Source organism: Dreissena polymorpha, chromosome 13 (genome assembly GCF_020536995.1).
Source record: "Dreissena polymorpha isolate Duluth1 chromosome 13, UMN_Dpol_1.0, whole genome shotgun sequence".
Classification (NCBI taxonomy): Eukaryota; Metazoa; Mollusca; class Bivalvia; order Myida; family Dreissenidae; genus Dreissena; species Dreissena polymorpha.
Window position 1 is genome coordinate 760,319 of NC_068367.1, and position 22,007 is coordinate 782,325.

Consider the following 22,007-nt stretch of genomic DNA (forward strand, 5'->3'; position numbering starts at 1 on the left):
ACTCACCTTAAGAAACTCGACAGATAAATTGAACCGAGAAGCCGGCATTGTTAACCGCACCAGCGGGAAATGGTCGGCTACAGAGACTGTCAGTCAAGCCGAAAAGTTGCTCATTGTAGCTTGAAAGCTGCCGGGCGTAAAAGGATTGGAGTGAAAAAAAAACTTATGCTGAGCTGAGCAGACAAAGAAGAGAGATGCGCAATGATCCAGACAGAGGCCAGGAGGGCACAAGGAAGCAAGAGACAATCTAGTGCGGTAGAAATAGGAACACATGGAGCATGGGCAACATGGAATACACTAGCCAGGAAATTGATCTGGGTCGACATCTGGAATATATGACTACATCATCAGACTTTCCATCCTCCTTACGTCAGTCCATGTCCTCCTACAATCTCTTGCAAACACCTGCGTTGTGGACTGATAGAAGATCCTAAATGCACAATTTATGATCGTGCTGGCACTATAGAACATGTCCTTTCTTACTGCCTTACAGCTCTGTCACAATGAAGATACAGATGACGACACGACAGCGTCCACAAAGAGGTGGTTGACTGGCTTAAACCAGAAAGGAAAAGGGAAAGTGGTAGTTTCTCACGAAAACTGATTATAAACTTCGCATGAAGCCCGGAGAAAATGTAAAGAGGCAGTCGACCAAACAAGCTCGTTCCTCAATGGCGCGACCGGATGGATCATGAAAGTTGACTTTTACAAGAAACTGTTATTACCAAGTATTGTACAGAGAAACCCCAGACCCGAGGAGGCCTATGAAAGCAAAAATGCCAAGTACACAGAGCTGCTTGAAGAGGCTTGCAACCAACTAGGCTGGCGTGTTTGGTTGTTCCCATAGAAGTAGTAGGGACTATAGGGTTTTGTGCTTCGGACAAGGTCACGGAACGTAAACGGAGGAACATTTTTTTGGTCCTTATATATATATATATATATATATATATATATATATATATATATATATATATATATATATATATATATAGCTATATATATATATATATATATAATAAGAGAAGACAAAAAAATTCAAGTACCTGTGACAGCTATACCAACATTGATGTTCCACCGTTTACGCTCCGTGATCTTGTCCGAAGGATATTAGTTCATGAAATTTCAACAGAAACAGCCATCAAGACGTTCGCTTGAAAGAATATTTTTGGATATATAAAACGTGTCCCGAATTCGTTAGAGGGAAATAACTGTTGCAAGCATAAAATAACGGTAATAATGAGTAGTGGTTATTGTCAATTAGAATGTGTACATAGCAACCAATCAAATCGTTCTATTTCTCAGTGGTTTAATTTCCTGTGTTAATGGTCGTCTAACATAGCACCTGTCTGTAAGTGTAAACATAGCGTGTGGATATGTGATAAATAATCAGGTACATGCATAATTAATTATTAACTTTTGTACACAAATAAGCACGCGTATTTACCGTTAAACCTCTACAGTAAAGCTGTCACACGAGATTTTTAGTAGATAAAATATAAAGAGTGTTGTATTTGTTTTTAACTTATTATGCATTTAAACATAAAGCTGTCATGGTCGATAAACTGTTCAAAATGTCACCAATAATCTAATAAAAAATGGTGGTGATTTGTGTAAAACAAACTAAATGCATATAATGAATGCGTATTGATAATCATGTACAGAACTTTATACTTAAAGTTTTGATATTCAATTATATAATACTTAAAATTGTGATATTAAATTATATAATATTAACTGAATCGTATTTGACTATAGCTAAAAAAAACTTCAGCGGACAGTTTATATAGTATTGACATACCTGTATAAAGTCGCGCCTGTCAAAAATCATAAAAAGCGACATTTAAAGGTATGGTAGCCAGAACTTATTTGACGAATTATAATGAATATACAATATGTATGCTACAAGTATGAAATTTTTTATTTTACTGTGAAATTTAATGTAAAAAAAGTTAAGTTGCCTCTGAAGATCCTAAATACTTTCAGACATGGCGTTGCTTTTTAAATGCTCAATTTAATATAATCATAGAACTCACGATCATTATTAATCCTTTATGATAATGATTTAATGGAATCAGCTGTTGTCGTAGAACAGTTGTTTTTTTGTCAGATCCATAAAAGTTTTGAATGAATACAATAAAAATGCATACATAATATGAGTGTATTTAGATTCAAAAGTCATGTAATTGTTAAACTGTCTTTCAGGTTGTATTTCACTAATTCCATTTCCCATAGGTTCACAATCATAAAACTGCAAATTTTCAAAGCATTCTATTTGTATTTTATATAAATCAAACTTAGAAAGACTGGTATCATTTTAATGACTAGAAATGGCGCGGCACTAGGCCGACGCGTATCCCCACGCCGCCTGTTGCTAGTAAAATTAGTGAAAATCTCTGACCTGGCCCCACCCCAACTCCCATAACTTTCGACCCAGGGGTCAGATCAAAATCCAAATAGTGCACTGTCGCACATATGGTCATAGCTACGATGTGTGTGAGTTTCAAGGTTCTAGTGCTAATAGTGTAGGAGGAGATATAGTGGCCAGGACGGGCAGACGGCGGAGATAACCACATAATCCCTACGCTTTTTGAAAAGTGTTGGATAATAAATATGTCTTCTTTTAATAAATGCAGTCAAAAGTATATGATCTCCCAACTTCTAAGAAAGTAAAAATTTTCCAAAAGGAAAGCCATCTAGAAAAACAGAGTTTCAAAGGTGAAATTTGAGAAGCATGGTTGCAATGGCTAATAGGCCTTGAACTCCTTAGAAATAGGCACTACTTTCGATTAAGTGTAATGTTACCTTCAGTTATATACATCAGGCACCTCACATGCAATCCTTTTTAAATAACATGTGCATAAGTTGCTGTCTTTCCTTTTCGGACATCCTTACTATCATTGTGCTTTCATCCTTAAAATGACTATTTATGTGTAAAAGGAAAATGTAACACAGTAAGAGTTGGTCTGGACCTGCAAATATACAAAAAGCACCTGCATCAAGCAGTTTTCTCATAACATGCCCTAAACATATTAAATAACAATCAACTGACTGCGTGAAATGTAAACAAAAAAATATTTGTTATGTCATAACATCATATTGTTTGTATTTCAGCCCTCAAATGATTTAGGGTCCATGCGTCACCATGTGGTAACTGTAGTAGACCCTCAGTTCCTTAAAATTTTGCCTGAAGTGCCAAACAAGTTGTGAACTTTACCTCACCATGGAAGGAGATTTTGATGAGAATGGCTGGGCCCACATCCACGTTGCGGCTAACAGGGGCTTCACCAAATCAATTGAACGCTTTGTTCATGCTGACCTTGATCAGCTGGAGCTCAAAACAAATGATGATGTTGGTTCAACCCCTTTCCTGATAGCAGTTTTAAGTGGTAATATTGATTCTATACAGTGCTTAATTAATCTTGGCGCAAAGGTTAATGCCATTAATAATCACAATCATGGAGCAGTTGAGATATGTGCGACAAAAGGTTACATTCCAATTCTTCAATATTTCATAAAGGCAAAGTTTGATCTGCTGCCAGTTTGGAAGAATTTGTTAAAATTTCTTTCCTCGGAATCAGAAGAAGAGGCAGAAGCAGCCGGGAAATGCCTGCAAACTCTTACACTGCCTTCAGATGAAGGTGTTATAAATCCATACTGGGAAGAGCTGTATAAGAACGGCTGCATTCCAACAATTGTCAAAGTAGCCAAGAGTACTCTTGCTGATGACTCTAAAGTCCATGCTTTCCATGTGTTGTTAAACATTTTACAGAAGCAGGAAGTGAAGGAGCAACTTTTTAGCTCCGGGGGTATACCTGCATTTGTGAGATTACTCAAATCATCATGCAATACGGCCATCCAACTCTCTGCTCAAATTTTAAAGGAGATGGCAACATTGAAAGAGTATGCTGACAACATGGTTCAGAACAGTGCTATTCCATCCCTATTAAAAGTCATGCAGACAGTGAAGGAACAGGAAGTTCTCATAGAAGCTGTTGACTGTCTTGGAAATATTGCCATGGCAAACCCATCCCATCAGAGCCAAGTAGGACAGCTGCCTGGCTCTCTGCAGACGATCACTGATTTGTACAAAGATCAAAAAGACAAGGGACTCTTGTTTTCATTGAATAAAGCTATAGGGAAGATAGCCAACAAAAATGTTAGCAACCAGAACACAATTGTGGAGTTAGGGGCTGCATCATACGTTGTGGTTCTATGTCGGACAAAAAACAAAGACTTGCAGTTGAGTTCAGTGGAGGCAATACACAGGTTAGCTGAGGATAACTCCAAGACTCAGAGGGTGATACTGTCTGCAAGAGCCCAAGACCATCTCATGCAACTGTTAAAGAAAACACGAGTTGAAACCTTACAAGAGAAAACAGCAATGGCCTTGTGGGCCTTAGCTGGAGACAGTTTAGATGAAAAAAGAAAAATGGCAGAAAAAATGGAGGTTTCTTTGCTAATTGAATTTGTGAACAGTCTAACAGAAAACTTACATTTCATAGGATCTGAAGGCTTAGGTGTGCTTGCTCAAGGACCTCTGAACTCTCAGACCCAGATTGCAGATGCGAATGGCATCCATCCGTTGGTTCGCTTGCTGAGGTCGGATAAGGAGCATATTGTGCTAAGTGTTATACGGACCCTGAGATACCTGTGTGTCGGCGTGGGCTATGTGCCACACTGCAAGAACCAGAACACTATCTCGCAGTCTCGCGGGATCAAGTTCCTTATTGCTCTGATGGTGCATTCGAAGGAAGAGATGATCCAAGTGGAGTCAGCTGTCACACTGGGTTGTGTGTCCCTGGGTAAGTGGGTACCCTGGTGTCGTTTATTTTGGAAAGGTTTAAGGTCCGTAATAGGTACAGGCTCCTATTCAATAGGGGAGGGGTATAAAAACTGGATTAATCTTGTGAGGTTATCTACAAATTTGCCTTATCCATGGCATTCACTCACTCAGCTCAGTTAAATGTTTAACACTGGAAGTAACGGGTTTCAACGAAAGTGTTGATGTTTGCAAATGAACATTTTCAAAACTATATTATATTTCAAAAAGAGCACGGGAAGGGTTAAGAAAAAAGAAGCAGGATTTATTACCTTGCTGTTTCACTTAAGAATTTTCCTTTCAAGTATTGTTTGCTTTAGTCCAAAGAACTTCCATTGTTTTTAGCCTTAGTACCATCGAGTCTTGTATGCAGCTTATGTTTATTCTCAGCCCTGGTTTTGCCATGTATATTGATGGATTAAAAAAAAAAAGTTAATGTCACACTAAGAGGCCAAGGATCAAATTGGTTCACAATTAATTGCCAAATATTTTAAAATTAAATTGGCCAAAATAATTACTTACAGTAATACATATACTAAATTAATTCTAAAACTGAAAATGATATAGACTTTATAATGGATTCTACAGTTTATTTGGTTCCTCAAAAGAAAAAAGGCAAAATATACAATTATGTTTAATACTCTCTTTCTTTTCATGTTTTTTTTCCTTCTTCTTTTTATCAGATGTGCATTGTTACAGATTTACAGTAAAGCATAATTTTAGAGCATTAATTTATAGCTTGTCTTTTAGACAATGCTTGAAACCTCATTAGCACTCAGTTCATTGAATCTTTTGTAAAATGTTATTGTTACCGGATCTAAAACCATTATTCGGTGTTAAAACCACAATGGTTACAGTTATACACTGAGATATTGGCTTTTCACATTTTAACAAGCCTGGTCTCCAATATATTTGAAGTATGAATGGTACTGGGTCTTTGTTGTAAAACTTGTATAATAATTGTGGGGTAAATTGTTTCAACTTTGGGATTTATTTAGAACGTGTTATTTAAGGGTTTTTTATTCAGCTGTCTGTAATATTTTTCTCTCAAAAAAGACACTGAAGAGTCGGACCGATTTAAAAAAATAAATATCGGACCAACTCAAAATTTGCTTTGCTTGTAAGTCTAACCAAAACTTGAAAAGTCTGCAATTTGTGTTTAGTTGTTAAACATTGCAATTAAAACCAATACCAGTACAATATCCAATATGTATGACAATATGTAGTCATAAGAACTATTGTTTTCTTCATTTTTAAGTATTATTTAAGGTCATCAGGCAACATTAAAATAAATCGGTTCAACTGTATTTCAGTCAATTATAATAGTGAATATTGTTATTATCATCCAGGGCTTTTTTTCGTGATTTTGGGAAAGTGCCTGACTTTCCATTTAGGGAAAAAATTATCGTCAAAACAGATATTAGGGGGAAGAAATTACCCAAATTACCCGAGCTTTAAATTTGGGAAATTTGCATCATTTAAAGAAGTTCTCTAAGGGGTTGGCGCCTTTATAAGACCTTTGCTTAAGAAGAAAAAAAAGGCCTGTATAATCAATATCAGAAAAGTCATATTGTTGAAAGACAACATTTTTCATCGTTGTAAGTATTAAAGTAATACAAATATTGTGTTTTATTTTGTTTCAAATGGGGCAATTTTTATGGCTTTGAAGTGTAAACTCAAAACTAGTATTGTTTATAATGATCCCAAGATTGATGTAAGCAGTCAACAACACAGTTATTATTGTTTAATATAACTGTTTTATAAGGAAACTAATGCATACATGCAGATAACTGCTTACAAACAGCATGACATACATGCTCAAAGGAATATAATGTGCCTTTAAATTGCAGTAAACAAACAGTAAAACAAAGATCAAAATATTGATTCATTTATATGGACATTAAATGGTTATCCATTCTGCCTGCAAACACAATACATATCAGCTATGACAAACACAATGGACTGAAAGAAAGTCAATTGTCTCTGATTAATTATTGTGCAAATCAATCATTAATTAATTGCCAGAAACTTCAGATTTACTCCATCAATCAATGAATTACATAGACAGATGGCAACTATGGTATTTTCTTAGAAAGAAAAAGTTGTTAGAAAGTATATCAGCACTGTAACACTCTGAATTTGAATCAGTTCATTCTATTGACTGAAATTATGTTAACAATTAGTTAACCCTTGGTAAATTAAAAGTACAGCAGCACTTTAGATGTAAGAAAAGAACATTCCCATGCGAAATGAAGGCCATATGACCATGGTAAACCATGGCTAAACCATGGTCATGTGACCATGGTTTACCATGGCAAACCATGTTTTGTTAAATGGCACCACAGTCTTTGACCATGGTCATCATGACCATGGTAAAATACCATGGTCGACCATGGCATAATACCATGGTTGACCATGGCCAAATACCATGGTCATGATGACCATGGTCAAAAACTGTGGTGCCATTTAACAAAACGTGGTTGGCCATGGTCATATGACCATGGTAGACCATGACCTTCCTTTTGTAAAACGGCACCAAGGTCTTAAGTGGTTTCGACGGAAAAAGGCTGATGATAACTGCTGGTTTCTGCAGGAATTTCCTGCAGAATTCCAGGAAAAAGGTCAGGCAAGCCTGATAGTTCTTTTTTTTAACCAAAACTAGAAATTAAAGGCAGTTTCACTTTAATAATTAACTTTTTGGCATTGAACACTTGTGTGGAAAGGCTCATAGTCCTGAAGGGATGTGTCCATGGCCATTGAATTACTGAAAGAACTTAAAAGATATAATTCAACATTGTAATAAAATCATTAGAATTGCTGACAGTCTTCATTGGCATGTTGGTCCACAGTTAATGAGTATGAAATGATTGGTTATGTTTCTGATTTTGTTGATGACAAAAACATTCATAAAGCAGAGGAAAGAGTGATACACTGTAGCAAAATTTGGAAACATAAGTAAACACAGTGCCAAAGCAGTTGAAATGGAACCAATGGCTAATCAGTTTAGCCGGTAATTTATTAAAGACTTACATTTCCAAATATAACATAAACCATGTGGCATCATTCAGCTTGCTTCCGTGTCAACTTCCTGTGCACACAATATTCTTCCTTTGTAAAAACAGCAATCAACCCAGGCAAAGTGATGACCATGGTAGACCATGGTCGCCATGGTTTTTGATGGTTGACCATGGTATTTGTTTGTCATTTACATCAAATATGCAATAATGTTAATTGTTCTTGGAAGAATTAAAAGCACGGTTTAAGAAAGTTTTAAGGACATCTTATTTCAAGAACAGTTGAAGATGATATCAAGAACACAAACATGTACAACAATTAACATTATTGCATATTTTATGTAAATGAACATTAAACACCATGAAAGCACTTAAATGAAAATAAAAGTAACTTTGTCGATCATGGTCCATGTTTTAATTTACCATGGCCAACCATGGTCTATATTTTGTCACCATTGCCGACCATGGTCCATGTTTTTTGTGACCATGTCCAACCATGGTCTGTCTTTTGTCACCATTGCCGACCATGGTTAACCATGGTCACCATTGCCAACCATGGTCCATATCTTTTGCGACCATGGTAAACCATGGTCCTGATCATGTTCCACCACGGTTTTTAATGGCTGACAATTAAATACCATGGTCAACCATCATCATCGTTTCGCCTGGGTTTCAGTCACTGTCATAAATTTAAGAAATAACTGAACTTGTCAATAAACTACTGTTTTGCTTTATTGTGTCATGTTTAAAAACTTCTGTTTTAATAGACTCATTTTACGGCTCCCTGTCAGATTGTCCTAATTGCAAAATAATACCGGGTTGCTTCATAATATTGTCAAAATGACACAGACATTTGAGTTGAATCCATCTATTCATTCTGTGAATATACCTTCCAGAACCTTTTGAACAGAATTCATAAAAGTTCAGTACCAGGTATTATTACAAACATTGTGTCAAGCAAATTGGTAATTTTGTTTTTAATCTTAAGTCTCTGAAAAAAGTGGTTTGTTTTTTTAAAACATTATTAAATATTAAAAGAGCAAATAGCCTGTGTATTTTCAATTTGGTGATGTATATGAAAACGAATATCATACAAAAAACTAACAAGATAAAATTGAATCATAAAATATTCCTCAACAAGGTTATCAATACTGTCTTAATGTCTTACATGAATAGGAAAAACTCGAGTATCAGTTTTATAAAGTAAATATAAAGTCAGATCATATTTTGTTATTTATGTAAATAAATCATATACATGTATATAATTTTAATATAATGTCAAATTATTATGATTTTATTTCAATGGATGTAAATAAATAAGGAAAATACCTTTGCTGTAAAAATCACAAGTTTGTCATTTTTAAATCTGTATATAAAATATTTGTGGTCAATACAATTTCAGTTTTATCAGTTTGGAAAAGATTTCTGGAGCCTTCAGGAAGTCTGTTACAAATGACTAATACCATATCAGCTAGAAGAATGTGTACACATTTGATTTATATGTTTTTCTGTAAATGTTAGTTAAGTTCTTTTTGATAAATGAAAAAATCAGTTAAAAAGGTCATTTTTTATAGATTTGGAGATGATACATTTTCAGTTTGTATGCCATCATAGTTGTATATAATGATACAAAATGGAATGTGTGTTTATGTCAAATATAATAAACTGCAAATGTAATTAAATATTTTTATTGTATTTTGATAACAAAAATACATATGAGCCGTGCTTTGTGAAAAGAGGGTTTAATGCATGTGACTGAATTGTAATTCCAGCATGATTAGCCTGTGCAGTCCACACAGGCTATTCGTGGATGACACTTTACACACACACAATAAAACCCTCTTTTCACAGAGCAGAGCTCATATAGATATTTGACAATTACCAAAAGCTCATCAAGCTATCACAGAGATGGGTTAAAATAGATTTGAACTTAACTATAGAATGATGAATTTGTATTAAATAAATAATCAATTGCATCAAATAAGCAAAGCAAATGGAAACTGCTTTAAAAGAAGAATAAAATGTCATAGTAAACACTAAATAGACATAAACAGTGGAAGGTTAAATAAAGAACAATTGTTATATATCCCACTTAAATGACAATTATTATAAATTACTTGTTCTATTAGGATAATAATACAGAAAATTTTTATGTTTATTGTTTTATATTTTAAATTACTAAATGATTCTTTGTAAGTACCATATGTTTGAATTAAAATCAATAAATCTGTCCTACACTAAAATATTGAACAATCGCAAAGCATGGTTTGGAATTTGATATGCACTCGGGAGCTCATTCAAGTTACAAACACTTTGCAAACGAGATTTAGTGGTAGATTAACCTTGTCAATTTTAAATGGGAATCAAATCTTCAATCTTCATTCCCTCATCTAAAGTCCAAAGCTCACAAGCAAAATATTCTTACTGCATAACATAAGTGTATTTGTTATGTCTTTCTTGTTCCAAATTTAAAAAGATAAAAATTTCATTGAAGAGCTCTTCTTTGTGCTCCTGAAAATTGAGAAATTTGTTGAAAAAACAGTCAGATTAGCCTTTATAACACAGGCTTTTAATTTAATACATGCAAATTAGCATAAACAAAGATTTGATCTTGACTATAAAGTGTTTATACTGGGAGTTAATTGTGTCTTGAAAATAGCAAGTTATCAGCTCTTAATAAATATATCTTATCAATTTCTTGTTTATTGCAGTTATTAAAATTGATTCTGTAAAGAAATAAACATGTGCTTGTTTTCTAAAAATATGGTATAAATTATCCCTTTCCCACTCAGAAGCAATGTAAAAATGGCTATGCGCAAACAGCATAAAACCAGAACAGATAGCGAGTAACTCGCAGTCTGTTCAGGTTTTATGCTGTTTGCTGCTCATCAGTAACTAAGGGTTGGAAATGAAGCCTTTAAAACTTGAAGTTAGTAAGAAAGGTATTTAATTAAAATTAATGTAACTTCCTAAGGGACTACAAAATCGTCAAAATACGTATCTAAGTGGTAAAGGGTAAAGAAATAAACATGTGCTTGTTTTTTTAAAATATGCAAATATTTAGCCCATCCCTGTTGGTATAAATGATAATAGTAAGTCTCAGAATAACCTCAATTTATTTATCAGACACTTAAAGGGACGTCCTTTTCACAGATTTTGGCAGTATTGAAGTTTTTCATTTAATGCTTTATCTTTATAAATGTAAACATAGGATCTAAAAAGTTACTTTAAAAAACAAGAATAAAATTAAAGAAAGAAAAAAAACTCAACTGGGCTTGAACCACTGACCCAAGAAGTAAAAGTCGCTTAGACCACTCGGCTATCCATGCATAATAATACAATGAGTGATGTTTTTTATACTTTATATAAGCAATCCTCGTAGTGTCATAAAATATAATAACAACAAAAGAACTCTCCAAATTATTCTTGTTTTGTGAGCTTTATAATTTTCATGTTATAAATCGTCAAAAGATGCATATCAATGGATATTTGAGAGCATGGTACCCTGGGTATGGAAAATATACTGAAACGTTCCCGGGAATTAAAGCTTACACTTAATTGGTCTTTGTCAGCTTTTTTTTTCTTCAAATCTATTATGTTCATATTAATGTCAATATCCTGTAAAATGGCCTCTATATTATCGAAACTCCTGCTCAAAAAAGCATTTTGAGAAAGTTTTTATTCTAAGAGAATTTTGTTTCGTATTCCATGGTGCGTTTTACAAAATCAGATTTTAGGCGGGAATAAAACTCAGGTACAGTCTTAATTGGCCGGGTACGTGTTAGTATATTTCCCGTACCCAGGGTACATTCAAGTATACTTAAGAGTACCCGAGGAACAATTGTTAGTAGTATCGAGCTGACAATGACGAATCGAGCAGCAATTAGGGCCACATGGGTGTTGATGAAATTATATAAAGATTTTGTTCAATAAGTTAAGTAAAATTAGGATTGAGATATTCAAATGAATTGTATGTGTGTGGGTAGCTTATGCTGATCTTAAGTGGGATTGCATTTTAATGCCAGTTTGATCAAGGTCACTGTTCCTCAAAAATAGTCTTTAAAAAAAAGAATTTCTTCCACCAACTTTAGTTAGGATGGAGATATTTTGCTGTAATTTTGTGTGAAGTTTGCGAACTCAGGCAGAGCAAGCTGAGTATTGCATTTGGGACCAATTGGATCAGGGTTTGTATTACCAGATTTAAAAAAAATCCACTAAAGAAAATGAATTTGCTTTAAAGAATGATTTTTTAACTCAGATTTATCTTACATACAATGCAGATAGTAAGGCTTGATTGGTCATTGTCGACTTGGGGTCTACTTAAATGTACCCCTGGTTCTTTTAAGTATACTTAAATGTACCCCGGGTACGGAAAATATACCAACACGTACCCAGTCAATTAAGACTGTATCTGAGTTTTATTTCCGTCAAAAATCCAATGTCGTATAACGCGCTACAAAATACAAACAGAGTTCTCTTTGAACAAAACCTGCCTCAACATCCTTTTTATGCTTCCCCAAAAAATTTGGGGGGGGAGCATATAGTCGCCGCTTCGTCTGTCTGTGCGTGTGTCCCTCCGTCCGTGCACAATTTTTGTCCGGGCTATTTCTCAGCAACTAATGACCGGAATTCAATTAAACTTTATGGGAAGCTTCACTACCAAGAGGAGATGACCAAGAGGAGATTTGCATATTATCAGCGGGTTCTGGTCGGATGATTTTTCACAGAGTTATGGCCCGTTGAAAATTTCCATTAACTGTGCAATTCTTGTCCCCCATAACTACTAGACCTTTCCTTTTATCTTAATATATTGTGCAATATTGTGACAAAAAAAACTTTGGGGAGCATCACCCATCTCCGACGGTTTCTTGTTGTAGTATGAGTTTCGCTAACTATATAGAGGTCATTTTACAAAATATTGACATAAATATGACCATAATATTTGTAAAAAATAACTGACAACAATCAATTTAGCGTTTGAATTTAAGTATATTTTTGAGTACCCGAGGTACATTTAATTAGTACCCAAGCGAACAATGACCAATCGAGCAGTAAGTAAGGTGAAGGTGACTGTGACTAACAATAGAACAACATCTGCTCATTAAACGAAGTTTTTGTATTACCTTGTTAATTAGGTAGCTTATACGCAGAGCTGGTATGTGACTGCATGCCCCGGCGAAATGTTGTTCATGATTTCATGAACACTTCAAGCCAATCAAGAACTGTTCATGAACGGTTCTGAAAAAGTTCCTGAGCTTGGTTCATGAACTTTTGGACATGAACTGTTCTTAAGACATGTTCATGAACTGTTTATGAATTATTGTTGAACATTTCAAAGTTCATGAACAGTTCTTCATCTAACCATAAATACTTAGTGATGAACATTTCATGCACAAGTATTTCTAATGACTTTTCTGACACAGACTTTAAGGATCCATCATGAATAATTCATGAATTCCTTTGTGCTAGATGTTTCATACATATTTTTGAAAGTAATATTGAAATGTCTAGCATACAAATCTTGTAGATTTGTGAAACCTGTGAAGTTAGTATGAATATGCATAGTACTTTCACCACTGTAAGTTAGAGTTCTTGACCTGTTCTAGAGAATTTTAAGAACATTTGTACAAGAACTGTTCAAACTACCTTCAGGAACACTTCAATAACTTTTTAAGGACCTTTCCTGTTCTTGAATTATTCTTAAACTATTCTTGAACACTTTAAGAACTTTTTTGAACAACATGTTTCCTTCTGTTGTTCTTAAACAGGTCTACACAATGTTTTTGAACGTATGATGGACTTTTTAAGAATCCAATATGTTCTTAAAAGGATCTGTCATTGTTCTTGGAAGACTTAAAAGACAAGTTTAAGAACGTTTTAAGGACATCTTATTTCAAGAACAGTTTAAGATGATATCAAGAACTCAATGTACATTGCATCGCTCTTTTTACAAAGAAAGAATATTGTGTGCACAGGAAGTTGAAACGGAAGGCACATGGTTTATGTTATATTTGAAAATGTAAGTCTTTAATAAATTACCGGCTGAACTGATTAGCCATTTGTTCCATTTCAAGTTCTTTGGCACTGTAAGTGTAACCATTTCAGGGAAACCATTGATTAGTAAAAGATTCTTGAACTGAAAATGAGACTATTCATAATCTTTTCAATACATGAATTATTCATGAACATATAGTGCAAAGTTGTATTATGAAATTTAAAGAGTATTATCAAACCACTTGTATCTCAGTTATTAGTGTTATATTTAAATTGTTGTTATATGTTGCTATCAATATGTTAAGTGCTAATACAAGACTTGTTTCTTCTTACCCTGACCTGTTTGTTGAGCTTTAGTAACACTTATGATAACCTTTGCATAAATTGACAAATTCTTGTTCATGAATAGTTCATGAACACTTCATGCCACCTCAGTTCATGAACTCTTGAAGAACTATGGTTCATGAACTATTCACTTACAGTTCGTGAACAGAAAATGAGCCATTAAAAAATGGAAGGAAAATGTTCATGAACTGTTCGTGAACAGCAAAACCCTGAAGAATTTTTCAAGAATTGTGTTGTTCATGAACTGTTCAAGAACACTTCATGCCATTGATGTTCATGAATAGTTAATGAACATTTCATGCCATAATGGTTCAAGAATAGTTCATGAACAATTCATGCCACACGGGTTCAAGAATAGTTCATGAACACTTCATGCCATAAGGGTTCAAGAATAGTTCATGAACACTTCATGCCATTAGGTTTCAAGAATATTTCATGAACACTTCATGCCATTAGTGTTCATGAACAGTTCATGAACTAAAATTTCAAGAACTTTTCACAGACGTGGCTCATTTTCTGTTCACGAACTATTCATGAACAGTTCATGAACTCAGTTCACGAACAGTTCATGAACTGTTCATGAATTATTCGTGAACTGCAGAACAACATTTCGCAGGGGTGGTTACTTAAAGAGACCGTCAACCACAATGACGAAAAAGTTCTAAAATACCGTATTTTTTGACAATTATTAGTTTATATTGATTAAAATATCATGACTGGTATATTACATTACTTGAAAAAAGTTCATATTTTCAGTATATTTGGTAATAAAATATTTCTCGCTGTGAAATCAAAAGTACATCGCGAAAATAGGTGACATAACGATATACACACTATGTATAAATAACGTAAGTAGATTGATTAATTTATATATAAAATATATACAATTCACTACGCATGCACATTTTGCATTCCTGGGTTTACCATGTCACGATGATGATCAATCTACTTGTGTTATATATAGTTAACTGGTAGTTACCTGGTACCTGTACCTTGTAAAATTTATTACCGAATATACTGAAAATATGGAAATTTACCAACTTTTTTCAAGTTGATGGTCCCTTTAAGTTAAAATGAATAAATTGGGAAAACAATGACAATCCAATTTTGTAGCTTTGTTTACATGGTATAGTTTTTAATGTAATAATCACAATTTTCGGGGTTAATTTTGCATTCAACTTACTGTGTAACTTTGACACATATTCAGAATTGTGCAGACTGAAGAAAAAAAACAGGCGGATTTTTTAAAACCAGGCGTAAAATTGAACTTAGGAAATTTGGATATCAAGAAAAGGCATAAAAATTTGGACTTAGTCTGATTTGAGTTCTGAAATCAAGGAAAACAAGGCGTAAATTGTAATTAGACAATTTTTGGATTGACTCTTTGAAACATTCTAAAGTGGAAAGTTAATTTTTCTCAATAATTGGGCAAACAACATAAATAATACTCATTTTTGTCGGTTCTGATCTTTTGAAGGCTAATTTGCAGGAGCTTATTTCAAATAATCTACCAAGTAGAAAAAATAATTTCATATTTATTCAAACAATATACAATATTTAATAATATAGTAATTGCAAAATGGATACGACTTTCATAAGTAAATATAAAAAAAGTAGGTTTGTTGCAGATAAAACGGCAAAAGCAACGCGTGTCAGCATATACGTTCTGTTGCTATTATCAGATGGGTTGAGCGTTTTATGCGTGATTGGTGATGACCTTACATGAGACAGCTATTCAGATAGTGATTTTGATGAATCAATATAAATCAATAATTTGGTGGCATTGCTTTTAAAAAAAAAAACACAATTTAGGAGATAAAAATGATATATTTAAATTTTAAATATATTTTAATGTATTGCTGTCTTTCACACTTTCCTTTTACTTAATACCTTTGTCTGACACTCTTTTATTAGATGAACAATTATGGCATAAATTTATTTTTATATGGTAGGAAATTAAAATTTAAGAGATTACCATGCATTACAAATCTATTTGCGCTTATTTTTTTAATTCAGTGCTTTAATTCTTCTTATTTTTGAAAATGTTGCTCCCTAATTTCATCATCATATATTTCATAATTACAATAATGACAATAATTGGTTTATAATGATGATGATAAATAATAAGATTTGGTTGTTTTGATCTTTTTGCAGGCTTCCTTTAATAATTTACACACATCACTATTTTAATATTATATGTGAATCAAGTTGTTCTGCTAAACTTAAATAGTTTATGGCAATAATGAAATTTCTAAAACACAAGTCCATTGAATCTCCATCTTAATGAAATTGAACATTTACATGACATTATGTCCTGATAAACCCTGATTGACCACCAGCACCCGATTGTATAAACGCTGGTAAAAGTTACCGCTCGGTAACATTCAAACCTTGGTAAGTTTGCGGTTATTCAGGTATAGTAACCTTCAAGGTAACTCGATTGTATAAGCACGATATACCGCAAAGTAACCTAACTGCGCATAGTGGAATTTAACCACCGGTAACTTTAACCAAAACATTCCCACAATGCATTTTCTAATGACGTAATTTTCGCGCGAAGTGTCACGCTTATAAACAGTGACATGTATTTTTTATCAAATTCATTTACAAATGAATTCACAATAAAATAAAGTGTCAATTTTAACTATGAGTTCATCAAAATGACCAGGGACAAATTGATAATGATGTCGGGATTTGCATCATTTAGCGGAATCCCTGGTGCTTCCGAACTGCAAGAGAGTGCTTACAAAGACGTCTATTCTTCTAGTTGTTCTAGATGTAACATACAAATTATACATGGTCGTCGTAACATGCTAGACTATTCTTCTAATTTGGCTTATGTTTACAATAAACTTACTTACTTTCTTGTACAATAAGGGAATTTACCATAGACAAATAAAACGTTGTTCAAGTTTAAATATATCTTTGTATGCAGAAATCTGCAAATGCAACCGAGTTCACCAACGGCTATTATTTGTGTCGTGTTCTGAGAAAACTGGGCATAATGCATGTGCGTAAAGTGTCGTCCCAGAATAGCTTGTTAAGTTCGCACAGGCTAATCAGGGACGACACTTTCCACCCAAAATTGATTTTTGCTAAGAAGGGACTTCATTTTGACCAAAAATTTCATAAAAGCGGAAAGGGTCGTCCCTGATTAGCCTGTGCGAACTGCACAGGCTAATATGGGACGACAATTTTAGCACATGCATTATGCCCATATTTCTCAGAACACGACACATATGATAAACTGCTCCGGTTCATTTTAACAGCAGTAATGTACATAGAGTACATGACGTAGCGTGTGATGAAGAAGAAAGTTTATTGAGTTCTCATTTGAATATAATGATTTGATGGCATAAGGGTCTTTATTCAACTATGCTAAATTAATTATCAATGACCCTAGATGCAACCTCGTCAATTATTGAATTAAATGGATTATTTATGGATTTTAAAGGATTATTAAAGGTAAGATACTAGTTCGAACATGTTTTTAGCATAGGTGCGTTTACGCACCTATGCTTATGGTATATACCACATTTCAAAAATCCACATCTATCGGTTACCCATTATGAAGCCTTACCTGATCAAAAATCAGACGAAATATCTATTTAATTTAGTATATGGTCATTCTTACAATTTTTTTTTGGAAACGTTTTTCTAACGTTTTCTTCCAAGAATATTGCTGACACTGTTTTTAGTGAATTTTTCTAAGACCGTTATGTGTCAAAAAATCTTCTTATAACCTAAAACAAATTTCGTTCGTAAAACAATTCTATCTGCACTATAAATCTCAAACTCCTACGCAGTGGCCTCCCTAATACGAGAAGTTACTGACCGGGCGAAGCAAGGGAAGAAACTGCTGTGAGGAGTTTCTATAAAAGTCTGCATTCAGAAATCTGTATTCAGAACTCAATCTGTTGTGCACGTCTGCATCTAACGATTACCAAAAGTTTTACGACAAATTCTTGACGCAGACGAATAGGGTAGCGTCTATTTTCATTAGTGAAAAGAATAGTTTGATACAGATCTGTCCGTGCTTAAATTTTGAAAGGCTTGGGTAATTATTTTTCATAAGCGTTTCAAACACTGATGTAAATGTAAAGATTATCTATTTAAATAGTCGGTAATTGTTTGAAATTATTTATTTGAGAAATTCGCGGATGGCGATATCGAACTACATTATACCACGTGACGCCATTCTTCCCTGTATCTTGCACCTATGCTTTTAACGCCATCAGCGCTCTCGTGTTTTTTGTTTGTAATTTTGTTGTTCCCTGTTCTCGGAGAAATGATTTTAACATGGGCGCCATTGATGCATCCGATCACACACGGCATACCCATAACAGAATATAAGAAACACGTTCTGTGCATCCTTAAATTCGTTGTCCGAAGTGGGAAATCGTATTGCCCTGTAAATTAAGTGAAATAAAGTGTCAGTCGCTGCAATTTGTTGTTTACTCGTCGAAATTGTGAAGGTCGTCAATGGTTATCTTTTATAATGTCGCACCCCGCGGCCATTTTGTGTAAGTTACCTCTCGGTTACTTGTACTTACCCACCTAGGAAAGCAGGGTATGTTTTAACTTGGTTTTAACCGATCGGTATAACTAACCAAATTTTATAACAAACGCTTACCGACAAGTAACCAACATGTTACCGACTTTTAACCGCCGGTATGTGGTTAACCGCCGGTTTAACTGTTTATACAATCGGGTGCTGATGACCTGGTCTTGAGGTATTCACGGCAGTAACATCCAGTGGGAAAGTACCTGCTTGTAAACCATCTGATAAGACAGACTTTCAATTGGCCCAGGGACCTATACAAAGGTCCCTGATTGGTCAAATTACACCGGAAGTTTTCTGTTTGAAAACAAGCTGGGTTTCTGCAACTGAATCTGAACTAAATTTTAGGAATACTTGAGCAACATTAGGGCTTATAATTGTATAGTTTAGATGTATTGAAATACTGACACCATAAAGTATTGTGTGATGATAACAATGTGTGATTACTTCAATGTAGAAACAATAAGTTTGTTGGTGGCACATGCTACACTGATATGGTCTCAATGTTCATCACTATATGTTTTTTGGAATACTGAAGACCAACAGCTGGTAAAGGTTTGTATTTTCAATTCTGCATCCCTTTATTATGTAGTTTATTGAAGTTTAAATAATTATTATAATATAGCGTTATCATATTTATGTATAATTGTTCCTGGAAAATGTACATGTACAAGTTAAAAATGTAATGCAATTTTACGGAAAAACAACACAATTTGAAACATAAATTATAAAAATACAAATGAAAATCAAAAAACAAAAATAGATAAAAAAATGAATGAAAAATTGTAAATGTTGTGTACAGTGAATTATTATGGCTGTATTTAATGCTTTATATAATGTCAACTTAAGTTAAACTGTATGTCTGGTCATTATACTGAACACTGATTGCTTTTCCTCATATTTAATGAGAACTTTTATATTTAAATTAGCAGTCCCTGCCCTTTTTAATCCAAGCTGCTGCGGAGCCTTGGATTAGATAAAAAGTTTTAATTAGCCATTGATTGGAAATTACAGTGTTTGAAATAGTTCAAATGTAGTTGTACTAAATATCAATTTGTATTTTAGATTAATGTTTTGTTTAAAGGATTGGGGAGGAAGAATGCTGGTGGAGTTACATTTTCAATCAATGACCTTAATAATGTAGAAACACTAGAAACATTTACGCCTGGATTTTTTATTTACGCCTGGATTGATAAATTTACGCCTGGATTTGTAAATTTATGCCAGGCTGTATACGCCTGGATTTTACATAATTACGTCCGCTACTTTACGCCTGGTTTTTAAAATTGACGCCTGGTTATAAAACCAGCTCATTTGCATAATTCACCATATTATGCCAGGTTTACATGTCCTTTACGCCAGGTTTACGTGTCCTATACGCCTGGTATGCAAGTCTTTTACACCTGGTTTTCTGATGAAAACCAGCTGGTTTTTGCTAAATTTACGCCTTCAAACCAGGCGGCTGATTTTGTACAGGTACCTACTCCCAGGCTGTCCTGGTTTTATGCTGGTTGCAAAAGCCATTTTCACTTTGCTTCTTATGCGGGGAAAGGGTTAAGAGTCAATATATCCATAAGCTAAAATATCAGCTTGAGAAAAGCCTATTGCTTAAGTAATCATAATTTAGATTAAATCACTCATTGTACTGTGAACTTAATGCTATGCAAATGTTATGATATATTAACAATATGGAAAAAAATGTATTATGTTTTCTTTATTCAGTGTTACTATGCAAAGGCATACCATGCACTCTTATACCCCCACTAAGTGCCCAGTCCTTTCTGTGTCAAATTATTTCCTTAATCCACGAATCAATACAGGATTTATTTACATGTATATTGGGTTTTATTCTGGATGATCTACCGGTATTTCATTTGCAGTTCATAGTTTGTGTAAAAGAATGACTTACTTGAACTAAGAAAATTGTTAGTAACAAATCTGCATTCGACTTTAAAGATTTTTTACAGGGGTTCATAAATTTGTCAAAACAAAATGATAGGGATTTATTTACCAGGTGGATAAAGAGAAGGTTTTAATGTGAAGAAACACTTTAAATTTTTAAGTTAACTTTTACAGTTAAAACACAAAGAAAAACTCAAAACCATGTGTCCGTCCGTAAGTTCGTAGCCATATCTTGGAAGTCCTTTGGCGAATTTCATTGAAACTTCAGGTATGAGTATATGGATAAGAGGATGATTCACGCCAAATGGCATCATACATCATTTGTTAATAACAGAGTTATGGCTCTTTGTATCTTGAAACAATGCTTTTTTGAGTGTCAAATATAACACTTTTGTGTCCAGAAGCTTATTGGCGGGGGATATCAATTCAATGACTTTGCTTGTTGTCCCCTAACGGTGAAACCGGAGGGGACTTTTGGTTTGCGCTCTGTCTGTCAGTCCGTAACGCTTTTCTGGATCCTGCGATAACTTTAAAAGTTCTTCATATTTTTTCTGTACTGTAAAAATACTGCTGTAAGTTATCCTAAAACTGTAACTTTACCACATTTTAGCAAAAAAAACAAAATATCCGTAAGTAAAGCTAAAACTCTAATCAATATACTTAAGTTATTATGCCCCCATTGGAAGAAGAGGGGGTATATTGTTTTGCTGGATATTGTCTGTCGGTCTGTCTGTAGAGCAGTTTATTTTGGATCAATAACTTGTGAGCAGATTTACGAATTGGCTTGATACTTTCCATGTGCATTGGCCTTTGCCAGTAGATGACCCATATTAAAATTGGGGCCATTAGGTCAAAGGCCAACATTCACACTAAGTGTGAACATTGTTTGCAATCAAAAACTTGTGAAGAGAGGGACCGATTGGCTTGATACTTCACATGTGAATTGGTGTTGGACAGTTGATGTCCCCTTTAGAAATTGGGGCCAATAGGTCAAAGTCACTGTCACACTAAGTGTGAAATCATTTCTGATCAATAACTTGTCAACTGCTTCACAAATTGACTGAATACTTCCCATGTGCATTGGCTTTGGACAGTAGGTAGCCCATATTCAAATGTGTGTCATAATGTCAAAGGTCAAGGTCAATGTCGCAATAAGTTATAAAAATCATGTCTGATCAATAACGTGTAAATAAATTTACCGATAGGATTGATACTTCACATGTGCATTTGCCATGGACAGTAGATGACCCCTATTGAAATTTGGGTCACAAGTTCGAACGTAAAGGTAACTGTGACATTAAGTATTAAATTGGTTTCCATTTGATATGTCATCAAAGGCTTTAGTGATGGGCCTCATACTTTTCAGATGCAT

The 22,007-nt window shown here is 34.2% G+C and overlaps 1 protein-coding gene across 1 annotated transcript in view; it reads left to right on the plus strand.

The window, feature by feature from the left end:
• Positions 1–1,323: 1,323 nt before the first annotated feature.
• Positions 1,324–22,007, plus strand: part of LOC127855614 (ankyrin and armadillo repeat-containing protein-like) — a 44,767-nt gene continuing 24,083 nt past the window's right edge. The window contains exons 1-2 of the mRNA XM_052391359.1: positions 1,324–1,390; positions 3,112–4,802. Of these exons, the coding sequence (XP_052247319.1) occupies positions 3,221–4,802 (1,582 nt within the window). The 5' untranslated portion in view covers positions 1,324–1,390; positions 3,112–3,220. The remainder of the gene's footprint in view (positions 1,391–3,111; positions 4,803–22,007) is intronic.